Source organism: Pyxicephalus adspersus, chromosome 11, assembly GCF_032062135.1.
Source record: "Pyxicephalus adspersus chromosome 11, UCB_Pads_2.0, whole genome shotgun sequence".
NCBI lineage: Eukaryota > Metazoa > Chordata > Amphibia > Anura > Pyxicephalidae > Pyxicephalus > Pyxicephalus adspersus.
Window position 1 is genome coordinate 6,840,169 of NC_092868.1, and position 25,020 is coordinate 6,865,188.

A 25,020-nucleotide genomic window follows, 5' to 3' on the forward strand; every position below is an offset into this window, starting at 1 on the left:
TTGCTGGAAGATTTTTTTAATAACACAAAAAATAGGGGTGGTATCATGGTGGTGGTGGAAGGGGTTGTGATGTGGTAAGTTGTTGTTGGTAGTGATGGTGTAGGAGGTTGTGATGTGGGAAGATGGTGGTGGTGGTAGAGGGGGTTGTGATGTGGGAAGATGGTGGCGATGGAAGGGGGTGTGATGTGGGCAGATGGTGGTGATAGTGGTGGTGGTAAAGTGGGTTGTGAATGTGGGAGGATGGGGGTGATGGCAGGACGAGCGTAGCGGGTTCCTGATGCCGGTCTGTGACAGTGCAAGTGTGTGTGGGGGTTGTAATGTGGGAAGATAGTGGTGGTGATGAAGTGGGTTGTAATGTGGCAAGATGGTGATGGTGGTGGTGGAGGGTCTTGTGACATTTGAAGATGATGTTGTTGGAAGGGCTTGTGATGTGGAAAGATGGTGATGTTGTTGGAAGGGCTTGTGGTGTGGAAAGATGGTGATGGTGGTGGTGGAAGGGCTTGTGATGTTTGAAGATGTGGTGGTAGAAGGACTTCTGATGTGGGAAGATGATGGTGTTGTGTAAGGGGGTTGTGACGTGGGAAGATAGTGGTGAAGGAAGGGTATTTGATGTGGAAAGATAGTGGTGATGATGGTGGTGGAAAGGGGTTGTGATGTGGAAAAACGGTGGTGGTGGTAGAGAGAGTTGTGATGTTTGAAGATGCTGGTGATGGAAAGGATTGTGACATTTGAAGATGGTGGTGGTGGAAGGGCTAATATTTGGAAGATGGTGGTGGTCGTGGAAGGGTTTTTAATACGTAATTGTAGCAATACAATTTTGTCTAGTGTAAACTGTCAGTGACCTTTGGAGCAGTCACAGTGCCCCTGTAAAATCACCTTGGGTGATTCACATGCTCCTACATACCCGGGTATTATTATTATATTTTTATTATGTGCCTGATTTGAGTTCTCCAAGACTAAAGAAGATAGACTATCATGGGAGAACCTGGGTGATTCAGCAAACTATTAGGTGGCAATGTTTACAATCCTAGACCAAATCTATTCTAGGTTTTCTGAATCACTAGGCTCTCCTATGATAGTCTATCTTCTCCAATATTGAGGAGCTTTAATGAATCAGTCCCAATCAGTCACCTCTGTGAGGTTTTCTCCCTGGCTTATGCTGGATTGTACAACATTCCCATCATTCAAGACTTTTTTTGGGGGTCAAGGTTAGACTGGCCCACTGGAGAGCATGAAAGAAATATTTGGCAGGCCCGAGTGATATGCCATTTCTAGGGGGCTACAGGATAGCCATCTTGGCCCTCTGGTTGGGCATTGGTCACAATTGTCTTACAAAAATATGCAGGAAAACTATACATTCTTGTATATATTTCTTTTTACTTCCTTTGGTGGACCCCAGTTCCATAGTCCAGTCCTGCCTGGGGTGTAATGAACATTCCTTGGGGGTGCATCATCAAGCCTGTCTAGATGGCTCACAGGTGAAGCCTTCAAAGACATAGGCACACTAAATGACTGTCATACTCTGAACCACTCAGTGCCATCCAGGGCCAATGAAGGAAGAATGAGACTCGTGATGTCATGTGACCAGACGGAAGAGCCAAGAACTAAAAGCATGTATACCAATAAGGTGGGCTTAACATTAAAACATTCAAAACACAAAATACAGCAACTACAAAAGCTATAACAAAAACAAATAAAATACAAAAACAAATAATACAAAACTTAAAAAAGTGAATATGTGTTTCCTAATCATTTCCTTTTGAAGAAATGTTTTATTGCATTGGATGTTAAATATTTATTTTTTCCTGATTCCATTTGCACAGCACAAACACACAACAAACATTCTAAGGAGTTAAAAGAATAAAAAAAACCTTTGCCAATTTCTTCATCCTGATTGGACATACCGTTCCCTTGCCATATAAATTAAAGTACAAACACAATTTCCTAGACAAGAACATCTCTCCATCGAGTTTGTAAATCACAATCACAATTTCCTCCACTTGTAAACTGAACGAGGCAGATTTTCGGTGTATAAACACCCCATGAATTCGACACAACATTTTGGGTAAACCTTCTGCAAATCTGTAATTGGGAATAAAAGCGGTAGCCTCGTGGGACTTCGATATATGCCTGCCTATCAAAGAATTTTGAAGCAGTTTTTGGATAGGAAACAGAGCTAGCATATAAAATATTTTGTATTTTGACAGAATAACGTGTACCTGATCGTTTTAGGACTCCGAAGCGGGGTGGTGTGGAGTGAGGACAAGGCTCATGCTGTGCAAGAAATTCAGCAGCTAGAGCAGGCTTGGTGGGAAATATGGCACAGACGTTCAGAATACACAGCGCTAGTAGAAAATAAATTCTGTCTGACTGTGAATGGGAATGATATATTAGGCTTTTCTGAGAGCTTTAAAATATATATGTGTTGCATTTATACCAAAGCCAACCCCGTCTTCTCTATTTGGCTATTGAATGCTAATAACCCCATATAGAATATGATCTTTGCCTGTCAATCAGATTTAAAGGGATCTCATTGGGCTCTATTTATAAATTATACCTGTCAATTGGCTCATAATATTTGTTTATTTCCAGAACAAGTCATTGTTATAATAGAAAATAGGAAGAACATGAGATGAGTAATTGACTGTCGTTTATAGAGCCCACTGTGTATTGGGTGAAGTTTGTTAGACAAATAATGGATTTTTTATAAACATATATATATTAAAAATATTTTTTATATACATTTGACGAATTCTTAGGCTGGCTCCTATTCACATGATTACCAGGATAACCATAAAGCGGAACTGTGGCGGGTCTATGAATATTACATTTTTGCATATTTTTACAGGCACCGTGGAGCAATTCATTCTTAAAATACAAGAGATTCAGTAAAGCTTTGAAGGTCAGTTTCAGCAATCTCCTATTCTCATGTTTTCTCTGTGCTTACAAAAAATTGGGAAGCTGGGAAGATACCAAGTCACTGCTGGGAAAGGAGAATGTTTTTTGCTCCACAGCTTGAGATTTTGTGCCCTTCTTAAGTATGTAAATATTTAAATGACCATAGCTTGGGATTATTGCTTATCTCCAGGCAAAAAAAAGAAATGACCAGTCTATGACCAATAAATATGGCTTTAGTCAAGCCCTTACTGACCCATTTAGCTGCAGACACTGCGGAGCAATTCATTCTCAAAATACAAGAGATTCAGTGAACCGGTAAGACAGGTTTCATCTCTCTCCTATTCTTGTGCTTTCTATGTGCTTACAAGAAAATAGGAGGCTGGAAGGCTACTAAGGGAAAAGAGAACAAAAAAGTTGAAGAGAAAATAAAAGCAAGTGTTCTGAGACTTTGTGATTCATTTTTCCTTCTAGACATGTGTTCTTAAGCCTAAAACTATGTAATGTAATAACTTAAATGTCCATAGCCTGGCCTATTTTAATGCCCACCTGTGGGCAAAAAAAAAAAAAAAACTATTGCACACCCCTTCCTCCTGCTCACCTGAAACCCCAGCTCCATATTTTGATTTTCTGTACCTGCTGAATATACTGACCATAACAGTGAAACCTCTGGGCATAGGGGTGGTCATCGCTGCCCATATGCCCAGGCTGGAAGGTCCCCTATCATTTCATTGCAATAACGTTCCAGCAGCTATGACCCACCACTTGTGCCAATATAAAAGCAGGTCTTGCTGTATTCCTCACCTTCTGTCCCCAGTAGACTTACCTCACCAAATTAATTGTCTACTTTCCCCGAACCCCAAGATCCCATGTCCTCTTTCCTTTAGGTTAAATGATATCCACCAGCTTTTAACCCACTTTCTTTGATCCCTGGGGTGTAATGCAAACACTCGTTGCCCATGCAGGAGGATCTACCCCACCATTCCATTCCAATGACTTTGGGACAGAAGTCAACCCTTCCAGATCCTAAGAAGACCACATCACTGGACAACCAATTGGAAGTGTCCACTTCACACCCAAAGAATGAACCTACTCTGTAAGGGAGAGGAAACAAAATAAAAGACCTTGAGACCAGTGTACTATAGGAATGCTTTTTTTTTCCTAATTCCATCAAGTTTTCCTTTACATTAGATCAACTTTAATTGAAACAAAAACATTGTTTAGAGATTTCAATAGTTGAGGATCCATAAAAGTGACCCTTTCCCCTCTAACCCTGTCTTTTATGACTCAGTTTCATACAGTTACAGTTTCAGTTTCAATTAGAGAAAGACAGTCTGAAAGCAAACATCTGCTGCCATGCTTACTTTAGAACAGAGGTGTCAAACTCAAATGTTGGGCCAAAATTAAAAACTTAGACAAAGTTATGGGCCAAACTTGAAACTGAAATAGCACCACTACTACAATTCAGGACAACAGTCCAATGCGGGGCTAAATGTTATGAGTGGCTGGAACTCCCTCTTCATTGAAATAGTACCATTACTACAATTCCCTGCGCCTATAAAACAGTCCAATGCAGGGCCATGCATAGGCAGAGAGGCCGCTGGTCTATAGATGCGATTGATGCCGCTACTACAATTCCTGGCATTACTTGCGTCTATAAAACAGTCCAATGTGGGGCCACACATAGACAGAGAGGCCGCTGGTCTATAGACACGAGTGATGCTGGGAATTGTAGTAGTGACGCTATTTCAATGTAGCGGCGGGCCAGCTGCAATTTATATTAAAATCCTTTGGAGCCCAAAAAAAAATTAGTTGCGGACCAGATTTGGCCAGAGTTTGACACTCCTGAAAATGAATTGCTGGAGGAGAAGACACCAACAGAGCTCATTTCTGGTTTTCAAATCTTGTCGATCTATTAGTTCCTGATGGCTCTCCTGCTTTTAAGATGTGAGAATTTTATATACAGTAATTCATGTTTCAGCTGTCAGTATGTTTTTTTATCTTCAGTCACTAAATAGTTAAATACGTTTTCCCTTGCAGATTATTAGTGACCTTCACCTGTTCCATATTGTGTTTGCTGGAAACGTTTTCTCTGAGATATACAATTGTCTGTCCTTTCATCATCTGCAGCCTGTACTCATCTCTAATAATAAGAGTTCACTACAACCCCCTCCCTCCGCCTCTCCTAATAATTTTCAGCTTCCTGCTGTACGACAGCCAAGGTTGTTCCTGCAGGCCATGCAAGATCCGCATCCTCTATGTACAGGAACTACAGGAATGTCACTTTCTGTATCTCAAACCACAGAGATTATTAATGGGCTCATCGATCTGCCATCCAGCAGGTGGTTGATGACTTAAGGAGAATCATGACAACGGCATTCATTCATTTTAATTACGCCAATTATTTTTATCCAGATAATGACACTGACCATGCGACACAGAGTTTAATAGGCTGCATTAGTCTTTGCCATAAGTGGCAGCAAATGATTAACTGCAGCTACATCAATAACATGTGATACCCGAGAAGGGTTTTTTGACTGTTCATAAAGATTAAAGCAGAAACCCAGGTAAAATAACCTAATAAAAAAAATAGATCATTAAAATATACAATAAAATAAATAGCTGCAGTTCCAAGAAGATTATATATTTTCGCTGCAGTACTTTTTCCTGCCAGTAGATGGTTCTAGTATCAGTTGGATGGACAACATTGTGCAACTCACCATCTTTGAGCCCAGGCCATCCTGAACCCACTTTAGCCTGTTCAGTGAAAGCAGAAGCAGCACTGTGAGGTTCTTATATCTCTGTAAATTTGTTCTTTCCTCCCATCTTTTGAGCACATGCACTGATTGGCTCCTTGTGCTGCTACTTCTTCTCCCCCTTCAGCCCTGCTGAGCACAGACTACAGGAGGCTAATGCCAGGTCAGAACACTGCTTGCATTTGATGATGTAATTACGATAACAGGGCTGAATAATTCAGCAAATAGACAGATAAAAAAGACACAAATATTGTAGCTTTACATTCAACAATACATAATTGTATGTAAGTTTGATTACCTTTGCATAGCATAGCAGAGCTTGGACTGAGAGACAGAGATAGGCAGCACAGAGATCCAGGCATTTGCAGGAGGAGAGACCAGGGTAACAAAGCGTTGGGCTCACGAGTCAACTACTTCTCCTTTTGCTGTCCATTCAAGGGCCGGAGGATTGACACGACTGCTCACTTATATAGCACCACCTTTATGTAGAAGACATCTAACCATTCTTTGGGGGGCTGATCGACCTATCAGCATATTGACATAGGAGGAACCCTCATGTTGCAAGGTTAAAGTGCTTGCCCAGTGATGCCCTTACCAGATGGGGCTATTAGATGGGAATGAGCTGAGCAGTCTTCAGAACTGGATGGCCATGATGGGTAAGTTCATATCATTGGAAAGGAAAACTATTTCCTTGCCTGGAGTTCAGCTCTACAATTCCCATTGCTGGAAGCTTGGGAACACCTAAGACCGCCCATGATCCTTCTGCCTGGTTCTACCATTGATTGGTTTTCCATTGTTTGGTATTTCACGCACATAGTGGGGTGCCCCCCCCAGGCATCACATTCCGTGTCCCCCGGCTCTCCATTAGAACCAGCACAGTATTATTCAGAAATCTCACATCTGCTTTGTGGACCAATTTTCCCCTGATGAAATTGCTTTCAATTCCTTCATGTTGCAGGATAAAGTAAATAAACGGGAGCTGGGGCTGGACACGAACAGTTGCTGCATGAATATTAATTGATCATGGTCATAAAAGCATCTCAATCATTTAATGAGCTTCTCGGAGCTGATGGCAGAAATGTGATAGATTAGACACAACAAAATGAATTATCCTCATGGGACGGGTTATGTGATAACAAGAAGGATCCGTTATGAAAACATGCGTACACTACTAAATGCAATGATACAAGTCATCACATCCAGCTTCCGGCAAATTCCCAGCATGGCTTTTAGCAGCACATATTAAAGTGGAACACAAGGTAAAAAAACTTGATAAAAAATGAATATGTCATTAAAATATGATAAGGGAAATGGTTGCAGACTCGAGAGAACAAGACATTTTTATTGCAGTACTTTTTCCTGCCACTAGGAGTCAGTTTGTATGGACAGCATCATTCAATTCACTACCTTTGAGTCCAGGTCACCCTGGACCCACTTTAACCTGGACCGTTGAAGTAGAATCAAGTGCAGTGCAAAAAATCAATGGGGAAAAATATCTTTATAGTTTGTGTATACCTAAAACCATGATACATGGTAATGAATCTTTGTAAAATGATTTTTAATATTGTACCATGGTTTTAGATAAATAAAAACTATAAAGAAATTGTTCTCCATTGAGATTGTTTGCCCAACTTTCAATGGCTGCAATTGTGCATTAAGCTTATTTTGCTATAATACCTCACTAAATCATGTTGATGCTGCTAGAGATAATATATAGTATCAATTTTTCTATGCATCCAGTTTGTATTATTCCATTATACTTAGATATGCTACAAAGGTACATGATTTAAATAGCACATTTGTTATAAATGGCATTATAAATTTATGAAAATTAATTAGTTTCTCATAATAGTCATCAATACTTGCAGGTGTTGTTGCCTATATATCTTCACTTTGTGTCCTATCCTATTGGTACTCTCTCCTCCTATTGAATGATCTGCACACATCTTAAAGGAGGTATCCTTATTTACTGGTGATTTGAAACTCTAACTTCATCAGTAAGTACAAAATAAATCCTCATATAAATTATTAGGCAAATTCTTATATTCTATTCATGTACTAAATGAAGTGTATATTATATCAATAGGTCTCCATATTTTCCTGAAGAAGCGGTTACATCCGCAAAACTCGTCAAAAATATTGTTTATGTGAGACCGTGTGAATATACTAAAAATATGTGAGACAATGTCATTGAAAAAAAATATTTGTGTTTTAAAGCACTTGCACTGTTTATTTTATCAATGAAAGTTTTTATCAATGTATTTTAAAGAATGAAATAAAAGCTACATTTTTCATATTTTATAAGTGCCTAAAAAGTCCCTTCAGATTGAATTCCCTTATATACTTATACAGGATTGTTATTTGGGATGTAGCACTCGAATAGTCAAAAGTTGATTTGTGATCAACTTTTATGATCATCGGTTTAAACTGAACATCTTTTCATATGCAGATGAAAAGATTGTTGATAGAAAGAGAAAGTATAGTGAGAGAAAGATCATCTCATCACTTTGACCCTTTCTTTTCACTGTCTCGGTTGCCTGGGCTCATAAGAAATAGGTTCAATTATGCTCGCCATCAGACTGAGGACATCTACTGGCAACTGCAGGAAAATCCCTGGAATGAAGGTGAATATTACAGCAAAAGCTATTTGATATTCCTTTAATAGGCTATTTATTTTCATTCTATTTGGATGAGTACAACCTTACCATTCATTTGGTACTATATGTATCAGGAGGGATCAGATTGCAGGCCAAGGACCTATTTGCATTGCTTCAGAAGACTAGTAACTTCCTTTGGATGATGTCCCTGCATGTTTGCCATAGTTAACCACCTCTCCTCCATACTTCCCTCCACTGATCCTGTAGTGACCCCTATGGTCAGAGAGAGGGGCCATACACTTGGGGTCCTATAACAGTGATCATATCCCTTTTCTAATCCTTTGAAAAAATAGTGCAACAGTAAATTAAAAGTATATTAGCTCCCCCAGCATTTGGTCTTTCTCTTTTGTGCGGACACCTAATGTCATTTACCACCCTACGTCATGGAGCTTTTGGTATATCATGTGACCTCATGCAAATGTCTGAACAACAGACATTTTTTTTATTATGGGGTCATGTGAACAGTAGAGTAGAGAGTGGCTCCAATAAAGAGACCAATGCAATACTCCGTCATTGCATGGAATGGTCGCGGCATGGTCATATGACCCTATGCAACATGTGAGAAGCCTCAAGAACAGAACAGATGGTGGCCCCAAGGAAATACTGGAACAATTTTTTGCTGCTCTTCATGGGTGAAGGAATGGCACTCATGGTGTAGATTGGTCCTGTGATCCCTGGTAGATGTTACCTTTGGGAGGGGAAGTAGGGCAACTTTATTGTTTCTCAGGGTGACCCCATACTTTGTTACATATTGGTGGGAGGACAAAAAATACCAGGGGAGCTCCAGAGAGAGTCAAAAAAAAAAAAAGAAGTAAAACTAATGCTGCCACCAACTTTGCGGAATCGTACCCTGAAATATATTGTTTTGATTCTGCTTTAAAAGAATCAGAATATGAAAGGTTGAAGCTCTAGAGTCAGATCACGGCAAGATAATGAAGCTGGCTCGATGGTGTGTAAGGTTTATGATGGAATAAGTCACATTGGTTCCCCTCGGAAGGCAATGATAGCTCTCTTATACACTTCAACCTGCATATATCAGCATAGCAATTGGATCTGGGTAGAAGCTGACAAAACTGATAAATGAAGCTTGGCAGAAGCTGCTAAAATGACAAAAAAACATTGGAGGCTGAATATTGGGCAATCCTAACCTCCGCCGAGATCCCAGTCTACTTCCGTAGGGACTCCCTGTCCCCGTACCAAATTAATGCATCTCATACTCCAAAACACATCCGTAGATTTCCGCTAATTACTTCTCTGCTGAATATTCTAATGGTCAATTAGGCTGTTATGAGCACTTATTAAGATTCCCCCAAAACACCTTTATTTTTCATTTATTTTTCACTTCCGTTGCCTATTAGGCTTTATCTTTGCTTCACAGCCTTCCTTACGTCTTGTTGTGGTCAGAAACTGTTGGTAATCTTGCATTACACAATTAAATTTATGGTGCTCTCTGTGTCTTTCCATTTGCCTGGTCTGCACATCCGTTTCTCATTTTTTTGCAGTCGTAAAAAATGGTTTTACAAGCCTTGACATTTCAAAGTTCGCAAAAACATAAAAAAAATATAAAAAAATCTCCAATAAAAAACACATGAGGGAATTATCATTAGATTTGAATTGATCGTGACATTAAATGTTGAACGTGAACCCTGACTATTCCTAACCCTCGGATCTCTTTGTTGGTCCTTAAAAGGACAGCTGGTTTTACAACAAAAACGTATCAATTTTCAGAACTTAGAAGACACTAATTATGAAGTTTTTAAAAAACTATTTCATATTACATATTTAAGTTAGAAATATTTACATATTTAAGTTAGAAATATGATTTTTTAGATAATTAAAAATCCAAAGATATATTAAGTAGAAACATTGTACATCCAATCTCATAGTGTTCAACGCGTTTCGCAACATAAGCTTCCTCAGGACTGCCAAGTAAGCCAATACTTATTACAAAATAGACATTGCCTTTCCTTTTCTGAAATAAGGGTCTGTCTGATGCCAAACTTTAGTTCTACTTTAATCTTAAAGTTGAACTAAACACTAAAAAAGGCAGGGCCTTTATCCCAGAAGGGACAGGCGATGTTCCTTCTGCAAAAAAAAAAAGACCCTTACCTGTCTGATCGCAATTTTTTAAATATGCTCACCTGTCATTTCGTCACCATCTCCTTTCTTCTCCTCTTCGTTTCGATCTTTACACATCTTGATTGGCTAGGTCGGGATGATGTAACTCCTGCACAGGAGCTTGGGTGTTCATTCAGTCCCAGCAAATGCAGGGGAAGCCGGGATGTCCTGGGTATCCTCTACATCCTACGCTGAGCTGAGCATGCATAGGCAGGTAAGTATTCATCATTGCAGAAGGGATGACTTGCTTGATCTCAAAGTTTTACATTTAGAAAATTAGACTCCATGGACTCCATTTCAACTATTGGTTGATATGCTATGATATCCTGTTGCAGAGATCCAATGTATCTGTTTATTTATTTGATGTAACTGGCTGCTTGCACAATAGAAGTAAAATACATTATCTTTCTCAAATTCCAATAGAAATACGGCCATACCATTATAACTAATAGTAACATTAATACTTCATAAACAGTGCAAGCTCTTTGGAAATATAGAGTGACTTATAAATAGAGGCAGAAGGGAAATAAAATATGAGATGTGATTTTTTAACTGTACATGAATATTGTTCAATGGTGAGTTAAAGTCCAGATGTAAGATAAAGCTAAATAAAGATAAATGTGAGTAGCTCTATCTAGTAGCTCTAGCTAAATTTTATATATATATATATATATATATATATATATATATATATATATATATACATATTAAATATTTTTATATTTATATATTTTTTATATTTATATATATTTTTTTAATTATCTACCATATATACTTGAATATAAACTGAACTAAATATAAACTTGCTTATTTTCACCTTATAACACAGGTAAATGTTTTGATGCGTAAAAATCTAGGTCATAAAATGTGGCCATCACTGCTAACATTCAAAGCATCAATCAACAGAAGTGCCAATAAAATTAATGTGAAAAAAATGCATTCATAATGTTTTATTTTTTAAAACGTTTATTTAAAAGGGGAAATTCACATTCATTCAGTCTCTTTCCCCCTTTTTTTCAATTTTCTTTAGAATGATGAATGTTTAGGTAGATTTATTAAGTACCTGTTCTTTTGAATTGGTTACTTGCTCTTAACTGATCTTTTATTGTTGGTCAATAGTCGATGGTGCTGTGATTCCATGTAACATGTAATGTAATTTTTTTAATGGCAAGTTTGTTACACACTTTTTATGAGGCACAGTGACATCTACTGGCGTTACCCAAGTATAAACCTAGAATATTTTTTAAATGGCATTTTGAGGGAAAATGATTTGGTTTATACCTTATCGTATATGGTATCTAACTACCTATCTACCCCTATCTATCAGTCCATTTGTTCACCATCTATATATAAAAAAAGAAGAAAAAAAAGAATGTTAAATATAAAAAAATTACCTTTAGCCTTTTAAAATGTATTTCCCAGTAACTTTACAAATGTGTAAATATTATTTTCCACATTTCACTATATACAGAAACCACACATATCTTAGCAGGATTTAAGCTTTGATTTGCTAGTCACAGTCCCCCCCCCCCCGCACACATAGGACTGTCCTAGGGTGGCTACATTCCTCCTAGGACAGGGAGTGTGCTTCTGGCCAGGGGCGGTTTTTGACAATAAAGGGTCTAGGCAAGTATGAAGTGGGCAGAATTTCACCTGCCCTAAACCCTGTCAGTCTGTCCATTATGAAGGTGGAGGCCCTGGAAAATTGCTCAGTTTGCTCCACATTAAAACCAGTCCAACTGCTTGCCTGATTCACAGGTAAAAATAGAGGTTACAAAAAAAAAAACGGCACATCTAAGAACTGGTAAGTAATATATTCTATTTTCATTTTTGGTTTTAAGCCCCTCCAATTGCCAATTATCTACCCTTCCCAGCCACGGAGACTCTTATTGGGCAAGGTAATGTCAACTTAGCCTGTAAATCGGGTAAGTCCACATGTCCTCTGATGTTACTTTTCACACCCGGATGTGGAATTATGGGAAATTTTTGAAACAAAGTTTGGAAACAAAGAGAAGTTTTGTTTTATTAAAATTGGGTGTTTAATTGTTTTCATTTTTTTTTTATGTCATTGAGTAGTGGATACGATCTCTATGCCAGTTCCAGAAGCTCGTACCCGCTCCACCGGTAGGAATAAAACATTCTGTTCCTTAAGATTTCTCTTATGTTCTGATTACACGAAGATGACATTTTAGTAAACTTTTCACAACAAATTAGATCAAGAGATGAGGAAATGCTGAAGCAGACCGTTTCATATGTGCTGGTGGGTCTGCAGTTTAAGGGCCCAGGTATACTACTCATACGTTTCCCAATGCATTCCTGCACCTTCTTACCACTGATGATGAGGAGGTCAATGGCCATCAACGCTGGGCAGGTTCCCATAAGATGTTAGTGATTTTCTTGGGTCCTCTTGAAATATCCTCCTGGTACTGTATGTGGACATAGGTTGGCCAGAGGGCTACAAGCCTAAAGGCATAGAGTTTTAGCTTATGGACTTCTATCGTGGAGAAGAAATAGGGATGACACCATGTCTTTGTTTTGTTAATGGTTTCATAATGGAAACAAGGGCAAAGGAAACCTCCAATTGCAATATATCAGCAGATCATTGGACTATATTCAAAAACAGCTTCAAGCTACTAAAAACACAATGGGCAACATTCCCATTAGCTGCTGGTTGTAAGAGAAAGTGCCCCCCACCATTAAGCTATAATAGTCCGTTCTATGGCTTGCCTACATGGATTTATAGGCTTAGCCAATGTCTTTCAGCATCTACTAAACCACATTTGGATGAGTTCGCCCATCACCAGTAGTGACCCACCACAGAAGAAAAGTACGGAGGTTCTTAGCACATAACATCTTAAAATTTAATTTTTAACATTGCACCTTAAGTATGATGGAAATGGAACCAATATGGAGTTGTCCTTCAAATATATTGCCCAACTTTTGGAAAGTAACAGTGAATGTCTGGAGCTAGTTAAAATTAACTCCTATTTACCAGAGTTTATTGAACCGTATCGCAGAACAAATTGCAGCAATCAAAGTATTTCAAATAGGTCACGGCCAGCATTATCTGATTTTGGGTGTACTAGTCAATGTTCCATGTAGGAAGGAAGTTAACTCTTGAGAGAAGAACAATGCACTCCTTCAAAAGTAAATACTGTAGCTTTGCAGGATTTCATTTTTTTTTTTGTTGAGGTGAAGAAACCAAAGACAAGCAACTCACAGCAATCAATCAGCAAATACAGCCACATGGGACCTTTAACTCCTCACCATTCTATCCTGATCTCCAAAGGTTCTCTATATCTACTAAAAGTCTATGTATAGCCATTTTTTTCATTTGGAGGGCTTGTTGCCAGTGGTGTGTTGCATTAACTAAAAACAATGCACAGATGATGATTTGGTGTGCTTGGTTACCCTTGATTTTAATGGCACCCCAGCCCCCCCCCCCCCACACCTATGCAATTTTCAGATGCACTTTGCCTCTGAAGGGGTGTGTTGGGCAGATCATTTCATTCAGGGGTAATAAATTCAAATACACAGTGGGCCAAAATTAAAAACTTAGAAAAAGTTGCAGGCCAACCTTGAAGTTTATTGAAAAAATTGAGAAAGTTTTTCCTTCTCATTAGATATAAAACCTTTTCATATGGAAACAAAGAGGGAATAGCACTGATACTACAGTTCCTTTCCTCAAATACACAGTCCAATGCGGGGCTTAATGTTACAAATGGCTGGAATTCCCTCTTCACTGAAATAGCACCGCTACTACAATTCCCTGCATCTATAAAACAATCCAATGCTGGGCCACGCATTGGCAGAGCCCGCTGGTCTATAGATGCAAGTGATGCCGGGAATCATAGTAGTGCACTATATCAAAGCAGCGGGCCAGCTGCAATTTAATTTTATAATTCCTTTGGGAGCCAAAATAATTCCTTTTGGGGGCCAGATTTGGCCCTCGGGGCAGAGTTTGACACCCCTGATTTAATTGAATGGGAAGCCTTAATTCAAGGCAATGAGCCCAGGCTCTCCAAGACTAGACAAGATAAACTATCATGGGATAACCAAGGTGATCCAGTAAGCATGAAATGGATCTGTTCCATGACTTAAAATATTGCCAACTAATAGCAAATGATTTTAAGAAATCCACTCTAGGTTTGCAGGATCATCCCGGTTTTTCCATGATAGTCTATCTTTTCAAGTCCTGGAGAACTTTAATAAATCAGCCCCATTGTTAAAAAATGTTGACTTTTTAACAATGTAGAGAAGAGCCATAGTGGGGACATACCATTAGACAGTTTCTCCTACCCAGGGACATCCTATTGCTGGACAGGTGGCTCACTGGATCACTCACCTGTTGTTCTTGTGACAACTCTAAAAGTCTGGATTTCACCTTACTTCCTGTGTCAGTGATCATGGTCACCAATCCAAACACAACTGTTAATCTCCTCAATGGGGATGCAAATACTTTTTTATTGTTATTGCTAAACAATAAAAACCTAGAAAAGCAGCCTACTATACATTGGGAATAAACAAAAATCAGGAATAGTGGGGTAATCTTCCAATGAAGACATTCTCATGATAACTAGGAAGAATTCTCTCACATTGTTGATGCTAAAAGACAAACCAGAAGGGAAATCTCACTAACAACATGTTAAACCTTTCATTCTTTTTATCCAAAATGAAGCTGAAAAGACACAATCTTTAGAGAATATCTCTCCCTATACCATTGTTTCTTAACTGAGGGTTCTGCGAAAACTTAAGGTTCCTCCCGAAGTACCCAAAGGTTCCTTGAGCAATGAGCAATGTGTGTCTCTCAGGCTAGTTTAGGTGACGCCATGATCATTTTGGCAAAATGGTTAACATCCGTACTAATGGCCAGCAATGTAAGGGGCATTCTTCCCATTAACCATCACACTAATGTGAGCTGTGCATATAGTAATTAAAGAAGGTGTTTCCTGAAAACCTGAAAGTTATTTCAAGGGTTCCCCCATGCTATAAAGGTTTGACAATATGAATTAAGATCTTCCTAAGGAAGTCCACGGGAAAATCCATACTTCTACTTGTGCCAATCTTTTGCATCCCCTAAAGCTTTCATTGGTTCCTCCCTCTGACCTTCACCTATTACAGGACATATTAAAAACCTGGAGGTTGGCTGGAGGAACCAATGGGGGCTGTGCTAATAATGGCAAAGGTGGAGGTAAGTTGAGTGGTTACCATTGGAGGACCATGGACCTGACTGCATTGCCTATATGTGGTGTGGTCTGCAGAAAGGTCTATGACCTGACCAGGGTTACCAGGATCACAAAGTTGTCTGAACACACAAATAATATCACAATGTCAGAAATAACAACAGTCGTATCTATGTTTTCTATTTCTATTCAAGCAAAAAGGCATACCATTTTAAAGTCATTATCCAGGAAAATAATTGCTGATGAATTATGGATGGGATGCAGATAAACAGTTTTAATATTAATCTATGTGTTAATTGCAGTATTTTGCAAAATTTCAATTAAGTTACCAGTCCATGTGATAATCTTCATTTCATGGGATGCAGCTTGGCTCTGCCATAAACTTAAATTAGCCATGGCAATCATGACGTGAACATATAGCATTTCCAATTTATCAAGGATAGTTGATCTGTTCTTAATGGGCTGCAACATATGAACTCATTCGCTGCACAGAAACTATTTAATGCTGATTTAAATTCAATTACTATTACTGCTGCTTTCACGGTTGCCAGCTGGAAAAAAAATCCCAGGGATACTGTGCAACTTACAGTAATTGGTAATAAAAAGTCCATGATAATTATATTACAGTGAACTGCTGCCAAGCTAAAAACTTTTGCATATTTCATCATATTAGCAATTAGTAAAAAGCTTTAAAGCAAGCCCTTACTGACCTCCGTAGCTGTAGGCACTGTGGATCAGTTCATCTTCAAAATAAACTGTATGAGCACCGAGGTCCTTTAAGTTGTTCTGATAATAGCTGAGCTCACCCTGCTTTTCCTTCCCAGCAGTGACTTAGTAGTTCAGTTCATTAAGTCTCTCCTCCCCCACTCTAAAGCCCTGGTCCCTGCTGCCCTAAGAGGAATACTCCCATTGACCACTGCACTAATGTACTGTAATTTGTGGATATAGTAAATATAGCCGGGGCTTTCTGAAGACTTGAAAATTATTTCAAGGGTTCCCCATGTTATTAGGGTTGAGAAACACTGATTCAACCACTCATTCTCCTGTTTCCCGTTCCAGCAGTGATTCAGCAGTTTATCCCTTGGCTCCCCTCCTGCAAACAAATACTAAGAAGCTCAGCCTCCAACCCAGAGCCAGCCCTTGGGCTCCCATTTCCAGAAGTGTCTGTGTAATGCAACAAATCTGCTGGGGGAAGCCTAATGATCTGAGCTGATGACTTTATATATATATATGTGAATATATACATGAATGACTTTATGAAATTTAACAATGAATTACTCCAAAATGCCTACAGCTACAGAGGATAGTGAGAGATTTTATTTAATTTTTTATATATTACCATTTAAAATTTTGTAAACCTGGCAATACTCATAGCCTGGCTAGAGGCTGTATTCTAGATATACAGGCCAATAGAAATATATTGCACCTTTGCTTTTATTACAGTCTGCTAACATGGAAGATCCACTTAAGGTCGAGCTATGCCACCTCCCCTTATTAGACACACCCATGTTAAATTGTTCACTCCCCAGTTTTTTTAAATGGTACATGCCACCCTATTCCCCTTGTGCCCCCCAAAAATCTCCATACTCTTTAAAGGTTCCCAGGTATGGATAGGACCCCAGTACTGCAGCAGAGGCAGAGTCACCCCGCCCAGCTCTGAAAGAAGTGGGAAAGAATATGAAGAAGACAAATTGGAGACAGGGCACATTTTCCCTTGTAATGATTGTAAGGACAACTATACCGTATATATATATATAATAATCAAATTCTAAAATAACAAGCAGAATAGATCATTGCAGCCATGCAGAAGTTTGCATCTTGCAAATAGTAACATTAGCAGAATGAGGACATACAATTAATATACATGATATAAATATGTATTATTTTTCCTATATTATACAATTTTGAAGATATTGATGGAATGAAATGAAAGATCTTTTACCTGCTGACATATTAATTAGAACATGAGACATCTGACACTTTCATATCTTCCCTCGTGTCCCCCTCCCATCCTGAGGTCTAATCCCGGAATAAGATCCCAGCCAAAAGTCTATTGATTCCCATGAAACAATCAGCCGGATAAGTGACACAAAAGCTTAACCGTACCAAGCGTCCATCAAGTGGAAAAAAGTTTAACCATTCACCGTCTCCTCCAGGGACACCATTGTATGAGAAAAGTTCAGGCTGAAGTTTGTTCTGCTTCCACCATTGGCTGACTTTGCCTGCAAGGATTCACCACAAACCTAAAAATTACCGGGGGACCCTTTAAGTTTAGAGATTTATTGGCAAATCTCAATTCACAAAGCTTTAAAGGCAGAATTTGAATTTTTATTGTAGTCATATGACTGTTAATTTTAATTCTTTTTGGACTTAAGTAAAAATAAATATCATTTTTTAAAATAAATATCCCGATCCTGGGTATTGATGCCTCGGCATTGATAGAGAATTGATACTGATTGCATATCATAAGGACAAATTGTTCACATAGAGTGCTAATCTCAGCTTCATCAGCTTTTTATAGAAAATACATGCTGTGATTTTCAGTTAAAGAGAACCTGTCCTTCCTTTAAGCCTTGCCTTCCCTCTACAGTGGGCACACTCCAATACCTTGGCACCTAATCCTCTTGTGCCATTTGCTACTCTGATGAGCCCTAGCAGTCTCTATATAGATTGTAATGCTTTAGGTAGGTGCCCACTATTTCTGTCCCATATTGTGACGCTGGGTGCCTCATTGGTGATTGGTCAGGTCCAAGAGTAGCCACGTGTCAGGTGCCAGCCTGGCAGAGCGTGAAAATGGATTGTTAGACCACCTAAGGGTGACTAGTGTACTGCAAGGTGATGGTGGCATTGGATGGGGGGGCTAATTAGCAGATTGGATATAAGGACAGGTGCACTTTACCAAACTATCACCCACATGGCACAAATGCAATGTCAAGCCAAGCATGCCTTCATGACCTACCAGTGCAAATGCTAGCCGCCCGGTTGGCATTCCTATCCCGTCTGCACATTGTAAATCTCTGATCCAGAAGAAAAGTTCTCAAGTTAACTGGGTCTGCACACTGCAAGCTTGTTCTGAGTCAATGAACTAAAAATGGGGACCAGCAAAACACCAAATTCCTTGGTTGGGTGCAAACAGAATGCAAATCTATAAACAGATAAATATATAATAATACATTTCTGCAATAAGTTGTTTTAGCAATAAGTGACCCCAATACCAACCAATCAGATTTCAGAGAAGTTATTATTATTTCCCCAGGTTCTGCCTTTGCTCTCTGTCTCCCTGTACAAGCCATGCATTGGTGCCTTGAGTTCACCATTACCCTTCCTTTCATTCATTAGCAATGCACAGATGTTGCACACTTTTGTATAAAGTACAAATTTCCATGCCAGGCACAGAGAAGTCTCCTCTTACCTTTCCTTGTGCTCACAGGTCAGAGAAGTCACTGAGGTCACTTTGTGTTTTCTGCAGCCTTCAGGTGCCAGAGACAAACTATGTGCTGAGACTTTGCTGGCGGTGGAGCAGTGAGAAGCGCAGCTCATCTCCAGCACACAATGCGCTCACTGCGCCCTCCTTCCATCCATAACCCCTTCCTGCCCAGGAATGCTGCACATCATCCACTTATATCACACAGATAAGGAATGACATTCACACCTCATTATCTCTGCTTACACCATGTATGTGTGCCTCGGCAGCAGCTGGAAATAAATCGTGTATGGGGGGGGGATATTATATGTTATAACCATGTGCAGCCGATGAAAGATTCACATAAATAAAATGAATGAATGTTGTGATACAGAAAGTTGCCAGAGACTGCAGACATTGTACAGGAGACGGTCAGAGACTGCAGACATTGTACAGGAGACGGTCAGAGACTGCAGACATTGTACAGGAGAGGAGACAGTCAGAGACTGCAGACATTGTACAGGAGACGGTTAGAGGCTACAGAAATTGAGAAGATTGGCTTTTGACGGTTTCAATTAAATTTGGAAAGCTCCTCAACAACCCTAGACTTGTTCCTGTGCATACAATAATAATACATTTTTATGCGGTAGCACTTTTTAACCACCATTTATTGTGAACAGACTGCCCACTATATACATTAGTAACCAGCCCCTGTCCAATTACTATATACACAGCCAGTAGTGTTCATCCCCTAGGTTTACTGACTCTATAGTGTACCAAACCTGGACAATCCTGTCCCTCACCCTGGCACTATTTCCCATAATTGCTCGCCATATTTTATGTTATTAAAAGAAAAGTTAAAAAAAAAAAAAAAAAAAAAAACAATACCAGTATTATTTAAACCTTAAAATTACTGTTTTCTAAAAAAATACGGTATAAAAGAAAAGTTAAAAAAAAAAAAAAAAAAAAAAAAGGAATGGTTGGAATTATGCTTTTACAAGATGTCCAAGACTCCACTTTAAATTGAATTCATGAGATATATTGTTCATTGTCTGGAGGAGATGCCCTCGGTCACACCCGATGGGAGATTGCCAGTTTTTTGACAATGAAATTATTTGTCTACATTCTTGCAGGATGTAATAATGGAAACATTGGGACAAACTCTGACACCCGGTATGGCTGGGGGTAAAATGTGCAGTACTGACACTGCGAGAGTACATACTGCTCTGAAATTAACAATGTTTACACACCGCTATCAACGCCAAAATACACAGGATATTTTTACTCTTTATGGATTTTGGCCCTAAAATCAGCCTAAAAAATATTGTTTTATGCAAAGTCACACTTACCTTTGTAATATTAGAATGGCGATATCCAGTGTACACTCCCGACAGAATGACTTTTTTTAAATATTCATTCTGCTTATTATTTATTTGTTATTATACCTTTATATATAATTTTTAATACTTTTTTAATTTATATTTATTTTATTTATTGTTATTATTTACATTTTTTATATAATATTTTATACTTATATTAATTATTGTTATATTGATACATTTTATATATAATATTTTATTTTAATATATATTGGTAATATTATACATAATATTTTATATTTTTATTATTTATTGTTAATATTGTACATTTTTATGTCTAATAGTTTATATTTAATAATATTGTTAATGTTATACATTTTTATATTCAGTAGATACCTGTAACAAAACCCCACGATGATAAATTTCCAAAATCAGCAAAAGAAATACCATTAAAAAATGAAAATGAAAAAGTTATTTTTTGCTAGTGTCATTGATCACAGCATTCTTGCCCATTATGAAGCCATAATCTTTGTCCTAGACCTCAAACATCCATAATAATCCTTTTCATCCATTAAATGGCCACCAATGATATAGATATCACTGGTGGCCATTCAATAGATGAAAAGGATTATTATGGATGTTTGAGGTCTATGCACGACAATGGCCCCAATTTATTAAAGCTCTCCAGAACTGGAGAAGATAGACTATCATGAGAGAACCTGGGTGATCCAGCAAACCTAGAATGGATTTCCTAAAATAATTTCCCTTTATTTTGCAAATGTTTTGCCAGGTTTGTTGGACCACCCAGCACAACCCATGATATCTTCTCTAGTCCTTGGCAAGGGTGTAGTGGGTCGGGCACACGTGTGCACACGGTGCCCTCACTTTTTTCGGGAATGAGGCTTTTACATAACAATGATGCGCATGTGTGCTCGCCATGGATAGTACCGTACCCCCTATTCTTTTTTTAAGACTATACCCCTGGCCTTGGGGCTCTATTATAAATGATTCCCTTGTTAGTTTGTTCAAAATTCTTGCGTGCACAGATACTTCCAATAGTGTGCACTTTTGAGATTGGCCTCTAGATGGCAGAACGAGTCATTATTTTTATTAGGAACTAAATTGATAAGAGATAGGACCATCTGTCAGCGAATTTCAGGGGGAATCATTTATAAATAGGGCCCAAGGAGAGCTTTGATAAATCAGGTTTAACACCTTACTGTACATGGCATAGTGCAAAAAAAAAAAACATTTTGAAAAAATAAACATTTGCCACAACCTCTACTTTTTTTTTTTTTTGGGGGGGGGGGGGATTGCTTTAAGGGGCAGGGCTTGTTTACACCAGCAGAACACAAAAACAGAAAAATGTGCCTTTGATCTTATACTTTAAGTTCAAAGAAATGTACTAATGAATAAATAATTTATATCATTTATTTTTTAGTACATTTCTTTAAACTGAAAGCTTAAGACCAAAGACAGATTACTGTGTTCTTGTACATATATCACATTAAGGAATTTTGGAACAATGGACCTGATTTATTAAAGCTCTCCAAGTCTGGAGAAAATACACTTTCATTGGTAAAGCTGAGAGATCCAGCAAAGCTGGAATGGATTTCTTCAAAGTTGTTTGCTATTTCCTGGACCAGATCTATTCTGGGTTTGCTGGATCACCCAGGTTCACTGATAAACGTGTATCTTTTCAAGCCTTGGAGAGCTTTAATAAATCAGGCCCATTGCATGCATTGCAGGGTAAAAATATTAGGTAGACAAATGCATTGCAGACATATACACAGCCCTTGCACAAAAAAAAAAAAATATTCTAATGATAGTTAATAATATATATAATTATTTTTTTCCTTATTTTTTGCGTGTTTATGAATTAACAATAAAAATAAATATAATACATTTAAAAATAAATTGTTTCTTTTCAGCTACAATGTTGCTAAAGGGTATCAAAAAGAAAACTTTTATTTATCCTAAATAATAAATATTAAAATTAAAAATAAAGTAATAAACAAATTCAAACTTTTTTAAATACATTAAAAAATACCCAAAACTATAATAACTGATCCGGTATAGCGGGAAGTTTAGAATATTGGCCCTGAACCAGTTAACTAAACAAACATGTAATTGGGACGTTCCTTTAATCTGAGCAATTTTAATTTATTATAAGAACTTGCTTCCTCATTTACTGTTGTCCTTAGGCTGACGCCAGGCTGAGTTCAGACATTACTCAATACCATCAGGAATCGCCGTCCTCCTCAATGCACTACAAATCGCCATTTTCATGGCTCCAGCTTTGCGTCAGCTCCACACGTGAGAATTTGGAAACTATTAATCTTGCTTTTAACCATTATTCACTTTCTTTGAAACACACGGTGATTATTCATGCCATTATTGAGCCTGTTATTGGCCGTCGCACAAATTCTGTATTTTGCCATTAGGCACAAGGAGACTCATTAACGCGGCTGCGGATGTTCAGGTGCCGCCTCGTTTGGATGGGACTAATTGGATTGATGGGTGGAAGTTAGTGTCCTCCGATTATTTTGGTCTTCAATAAACTGTAGGTAAACAAACAAGTTGGTGAATGTCTGCTATTTATTAGCTTAATGATTCACCAGCGGTAACATAATAGTACAAATCTGCATGTCATTAAGCAAGAATTAGGGTAGACCTACATGACACCTGATTTATTATTAATTTAAAAAAAGCAGAGCTACATATTGGTTGGTGTGGTTGAGCACAGCAAAGGTACCCATTATGGCACTCACTTACCTTTTTGCAGCCATGAGTGCTCCAGAAACCTGTTACTGCTGCATCCACTAAAGCCATTATCATCGTCCTAGATTTCCAGGTCCATAACACACCTTTTCAGCCATTGGACTGCCATTGATGATGTCTAGGTCAACGGACAATAGATCTCCAAGATATACTATCATGGGAAAACCTGGGTGGTCCAGCAAATCTGGAATGGATTTCTTAAAATCATTTGCTACTGGTTGGCCAATGTTATCAGTCCTGGACCAGATCCATTCCAGGTTCAATGGATCACCCAAGGCAATGCCCAATACTCTGCTATATGGCTGCGAAGTATCCCAAGGGACACGCCTCCCTAAATCATGCATCAATATGATCAATAAATCAATAGTTGTAATAAATTTGATTCAATGCGGAACTAAACTTCCACTTTTAAAATCTTCAAACAGACAGGGCTTTGTTGCAGAAAGGGACAGCAACATACTTACGTGCTACCCGGATTCCCCGGACATCTTGGCTAATTCTGGCTTCCCCTGCAGCTGCCAGGACTGAATGGACTTCTATATGCTTGTGTGGGAGTTATTTAGTTTAGTGTAGTACGGTGGCTCAGAGGTAAGTGCTCCATCTTTTGCAGCACTAGATCCCAGGTTTGAATCTTGGCCCGGACAATATCTGCATGTAGTTTGCTGGTTCTCCTTATGTTTGTATGGGTTTCCTCACACATCCCAAAAACATGCAGTAGCTGTAAAAAGAAAAAATGCAGTTTTAAAAAAAAATAAATAAAAACATGCAGTAGCTAATTAGCTACACCCCGAAAAAATTGACCTTAGACTGTATTAAAGACATATGACTATAATACGGAGATTAGATTGTGAGCTCCTTTGAGGGACAGCTAGTGACATGGACTTTGTACAGCGCTGCATAATACGATGGCGCTTTATAAATACTATGTAATAATAATAAAATAAAAAATAAAAAATCACACAATCCAGCAGATTCCTTGATCCCTGCGCAGGACCTTTCCTCAATCAGGTCCCCTAGCGTGGAGGTAGCACCGCCATCTTTTTTCTTCTAGCTTCATCACCTGATCTCGCACCTGCGCAGTGCAAGATCGGGTAACATAGCCGCTGTACAGGGAAAAAAAAAGAGCCGATCTTACTGTGCTTACGTAAGATCGGCATCTGTTACCCCTTAGTGAAGGAAAATGACCCTTCTGCAGATTTCTGAGAATAGGCATCCGCAAAACAAGCAGTCAGGAGACTCTCGGGATGCGTGACTCTGCACTAACAGCGGCGGCGATCAAGAAAAAAAGGGTTGACACATTTTTTTTAAAATAAGGGTGTTGCATTTTAAAAAAAAAAGAATATTTTTACTTTATATACAAGGGTTATGTACACTTTTATGAAAGTAAAAACTTTGAGTTTAGGTCTCCTTTATGAAATTGCGATCAGGCAGGTAAGGTTTCTGTATTGCAGTAGTGACATCTCCTGTTCCTTCCGCAAGAAAAGACCGGCTTGATCGCAATTTTCTGAAAAAAAAAAAAGGGTTTGGTTTCACTTTAATTGTATACACATTGCAAACTAGTCATTTTCATTTTTAGTGATCAAAGTGGTTTTATTGATTTTGGATCAATCAGCCGTAGCAGTACCACCTATGATCGCATTTCTGATGACACATATACAATATATATACATAATTGTTCAATACATTGTCTGCTGATATTTTATTTCATGTAGACTTGTAATACACCTGAAAAAGTCACAAGAAACTCATTTACATTTCCTGTACCCCTCCAAATAATTCCTAATAACCACCGGTATTTAAATGTCACCAGGAAGGAGAATCAGCAACTTAAAAGAAGTCATTTCAATAGAACAGAGCTACAAAAAAAATCTCTGTTTTGAATAATATATTACACACACCCATTAAATG

At 38.4% G+C, this 25,020-nt stretch overlaps 1 protein-coding gene across 4 annotated transcripts in view; it reads right to left on the bottom strand.

The window, feature by feature from the left end:
• LOC140340808 (chemerin-like receptor 1) overlaps positions 1-19,167 on the bottom strand; it is a 53,623-nt gene extending 34,456 nt beyond the window's left edge. The window contains exon 1 of one of the 4 annotated variants that reach the window (XM_072426206.1): positions 19,022-19,167. Coding sequence is in view for 2 of the 4 variants with exons in the window: in XM_072426204.1 (XP_072282305.1) it covers positions 18,569-18,617 (49 nt within the window). In the remaining 2 variants the exon portion in view is untranslated. Of the gene's footprint in view, positions 1-15,938; positions 15,996-16,319; positions 16,397-18,568; positions 18,756-19,021 lie in introns of those variants that run through there. The other 3 variants (XM_072426204.1, XM_072426207.1, XM_072426205.1) reach the window with 3 other exon arrangements.
• Between the last annotated feature and the right edge of the window lie 5,853 nt (positions 19,168-25,020).